Source organism: Sinocyclocheilus anshuiensis, unplaced genomic scaffold (assembly GCF_001515605.1).
Source record: "Sinocyclocheilus anshuiensis isolate Anshui unplaced genomic scaffold, SAMN03320099.WGS_v1.1 scaffold483, whole genome shotgun sequence".
Lineage (NCBI taxonomy): Eukaryota > Metazoa > Chordata > Actinopteri > Cypriniformes > Cyprinidae > Sinocyclocheilus > Sinocyclocheilus anshuiensis.
Window position 1 is genome coordinate 54,217 of NW_015552580.1, and position 4,083 is coordinate 58,299.

At 35.4% G+C, this 4,083-nt stretch overlaps 1 protein-coding gene across 9 annotated transcripts in view; it reads left to right on the forward strand.

Annotated features, from left to right (window-relative positions):
- The window catches only part of LOC107665275 (syntaxin-3-like), a 26,778-nt gene that overhangs the window by 15,022 nt on the left and 7,673 nt on the right, over nt 1-4,083 (forward strand). For 6 of the 9 annotated variants that reach the window (XM_016456097.1, XM_016456100.1, XM_016456096.1 and 3 more), the window contains exon 8: nt 2,182-2,316. In XM_016456097.1, the coding sequence (XP_016311583.1) occupies nt 2,182-2,316 (135 nt within the window). Of the gene's footprint in view, nt 1-2,181; nt 2,317-2,458; nt 2,559-4,083 lie in introns of all 9 variants that reach the window. The other 3 variants (XM_016456106.1, XM_016456103.1, XM_016456104.1) reach the window with 1 other exon arrangement.

Here is a 4,083-nt window from a genome sequence, read left to right on the forward strand (position 1 = left end):
TGGTTTTTACTTGGAAAACCAGCTATATTTTTCTTGCATTCGAATGACAATGGATAAACCTGAAACGATAGAAGAAGAATTGGAGATGAATTTCATTTACAAATAAGGTAGGAAATGTGCATACTTAATGTATTTTTATTTTCTCAAGCAAAGCAGATTTTAAAAGTCCACTGAACAACTTACATTTTTGGTCATAGACAACTTATGTTGAAGATATACGTTACTGTCAACGATATTGCCTAAGCGGTAAAAAAAAAAAATTTGTTTATAAAAACGTGGGCTATATAAAATTTTAATAATAACAAACATCATATTGTTTTGCGTATCTCGTGTCGCTTACAGGTGAAGTCCTTCTCTGATTTTATTATTGTTTGCAAGGTTGCAACGTTACTTTGCAATATTTTATAATACTTTTGGGTATTTTGCATGGTCTGTTATTGGAGTGTCACACGGGTGGGAGTTTTAACTCCTATTCACTGTGAATAAAAAAATAATTTATCTGATGCAGAGACATATAGACCGGGGGAATCCCCCCATCTCCCCACCCTCTGATTACGTATCATAACTTAACTATGTGTAAACGTTATTTGGCGGTTTTTACTTGGAAAACCAGCTATATTTTTCTTGCATTCGAATGACAATGGATAAACCTGAAACGATAGAAGAAGAATTGGAGATGAATTTCATTTACAAATAAGGTAGGAAATGTGCATACTTTTAAATCGAGACCTGCCACGGTGTTTCTTATTTGTCATCTTGATCCCTTTTGAGTGTCCTAAAAGCCAATGGGGGTGGGGGGGGTCTATCACTCAGCATACCCAGTTAGCCGCTCGCCACTGCTTTAAGGTACTAATATGCACCATTTAGGGTTAAAAAAATGTAGAAGATCAGATGTACCCTTTAGCTTTTGTACCTTAGGATACCATCCCAGTGGCAGCTTTTGTACCTTTTTTTGGTTCTCAACCAGGGAGCATCAAGATGGCTTAAAATTATTTAAAATAAGGTTAAACAACTACAAATCAACATATTTCTTATTTTATTTAACCCCTTCAACAACTGTTTGTTTTCTTTAAAGAACCAGGGTTCCCAAGGTTTTGGAAAATATGGATGTATTATGTAGCCTAATGTTAAAAGTGTGATTTCTAGACCTGAAAAAGTCAATTAAGAGTGTAAATTAATTAAGAGAATCTTAAAACAGAATCTTTTTTTAAAAAACAAATACACATTTTTAAGTTATGCCAAGATTTAAAATATTTTATTGGGTAGAAACTCTAAAATCACAAATGACTGGAAGAGTCGTGGAAATTTATCGTTTAAAAGAAAGGCCTGAATAACATACAGCTCTTAACATTTCTGGAATCCTGAAATTTTATTATTTTAATTTTAGAAATGTTGTATTCAGTGTGCGGCTAGCTACTTTTTTGTTCGTTTTCAGTTATTTTAATATTAATAATATTTATAATTAAAGTAAAAAAAAATATTGTTCAAATTAAATATGTAATTTAATTAAAATTGTTTTCTAGATCTTGACACTGCAGATTTAAAGTGGCACAAAATAAGATTTTGGTCATATTGCCCACCTCTAATATAACATAACCAGCATATAAGCTGTATTAAAATATGTGGACTCTGTCTGGCATTGGAATCAGCACAGCAAGCAGTATTTTGTCATGAATGTAACAGTTGAGTGATTCATTGTTTCCTGTGATTGTGGTTGCTGTGTAAATACACTCTTATCTCATAGCATAAATGCTACTTAAATGCAACTTCCGTGGCGACTTCACAGCAGTAGAGAAGTAGCCCACCCACACACTTTATGATGCAATGCAATGCAAAAAACACATTACTTTTCATATGAAGTCAAATGTAATGCAAATGGTTACTTGTTTTTAGAAACTATTATGTAACATGTTGCTTTTAACGTAATGTTCCCCTGACATCTGAGGTTTTTGTTGTAACTGTTTAACTGGTCACCGATGGCAAATACCACTTGACTAGTGGTAATTTGAATCTGAGACCCTTGTCTTAAACCATATTGAGACTCAGACCAGGACATCAAATAATGAGACTCAGGCCACTTTAATGTCTCAAAACCAAGACCACAAGATCTAGACTCCATCTCTAGAGAACTGGATCCTCACACTTTCATAATCTTTGTTGAATATGAATATTGTGTTGCAGATTGTGGATTCAGGGATCTCTAAACAAGCGCTGAGTGAGATTGAAGCGCGTCACAAAGACATTGTGCGTCTGGAGAGCAGCATAAAGGAACTGCACGACATGTTTGTGGACATCGCCATGCTGGTGGAGAGCCAGGTACACTCCTCCCTTCATCACGCATCTGTTTGTCCATCGTTTTCTCCATCCTTTCATACTGTCAGTGTTTTCTGACTTCCCCCTCATTGTCATGCATTTCCTTCTCTTTCTCTGCCTCTCTCTCTCTGTCTTTTGTCTGTAGCATCCTTGTCTCTCTTCCTCTTTGTTCAAACTCGTTCTGTTGGTTGCTAAGCCGTATGCTGCTGGTCGGAGTGACTTCCCATCAGCTTTTTCTCTCACATGTGAGTGCTCTCTAACTGTCCTCTTTGTTCGCATGACCTTTTTATTTCCCTTACTGACTGTATTCCTTTCATTCATCTACTTTATTATTTCGTCACAAACTTTATACACCCATTACAACCTCACCTTCAATAGAAGAAATGAAAGTGAGTAGCTCTTTTCCAAAAACCTAGTGAGCTGCACAGCTAGATGATGTTTTAAATAAGCAAAATTATACTTATTTATAAGATACCTCGATTTGATCAAACATACAGTAGAAACAGTAGTATTGTAAAATATTAATAATTTAACTGAATATATTTTCAAATGTAATTTATTCCTGTGATGCAAAGCTGAAATTTTAGCATCATTACTCCAGTCTTCAGTGTCACATGATCCTTCAGAAATCAGTCTAATATGCTGATTTGCTCAAGAAACATTTCGTACTATTATCCATGGTGAAAACATTGTGCTGCTTCAGGATTCCTTGATGAATAGAAAGTTCAGAACAGCATTTATTTAACATATAAATAGTTTGTAAATCACTTTAATGCATCCTTACTGAATAAAAATATACATACATTTTTTTAAAAATTTTTTAAAGTTTTACTGGCCCCAGACTTTTGGTGGTGTATATTTTGCATGAACAGCACTGAACTGCTGGGTTGCTGCCCATCAGGTGTGTTTCATATCAATCACTTATTAGTTCCATTTCAGTTTGGTTTCTGCCTGTGAACGCAGCTCTCTGTGTAGATCGTTAGCAGGGATGCAGTTCACTAGGTTTAGGAGCAGAGCTAATTCAACACAATCTAAAGAGCTCTGGTAAATTATTGACCAATCCATTTTGCTTATTAACTGCTTGCTTTGGAGAAAAGTGAAAGGTAAGCTTCTGGTATTTCTCTTATAAGTCCCTGTTCTTCAGAGCGTCAACACTGAATAAGGCAGACCGGGGCTAGTTCTCACTCTTCTTACTCCAGTGAATCAGGGTGGGCTTGGTTTTCAAAGCCAATTTCTATATAGCCAAAGTACTGACTAGAAAGATATGTTGAACATGTTTACCACTATTGCCCTGGAAAATAAAAAAGTTCTATAAAAACATTGACTGCCTAAAGTGATAGTTCGTCCCAAAATGTTGTCATCATTTACGCACCCTCATGTCATTCCAAACCTGTATAACTTTCTTTCTTCTGTTGAACACAAAAGAAGCTATTTTGAAAAATGTGAGTAAGCACACAGTTTCTGGTCCCCATTGCCTTCCATAGTATTTTGTCCTTACAGTGGAAGTCAGTGGGGACCATTAACTGTTTGGTTGCAAATATTCTTCAAAATATCTTCTTTTATGTTTCACAGAAAAAAGAAAGTCATACAGGTTTGGAACAACGTAAATGATGACAAAACTTTCATTTTTGGGTGAACTATCCCTTTAAGACCAATTTGAGATTAAAGGGGTCATATGATGCGATTTCAATTTTTCCTTTCTCTTTGGAGTGTTACAAGCTCTTGGTGCATAAAGAAGATCTGTAAAGTTGCAAAGACTAAAGTCTCAAA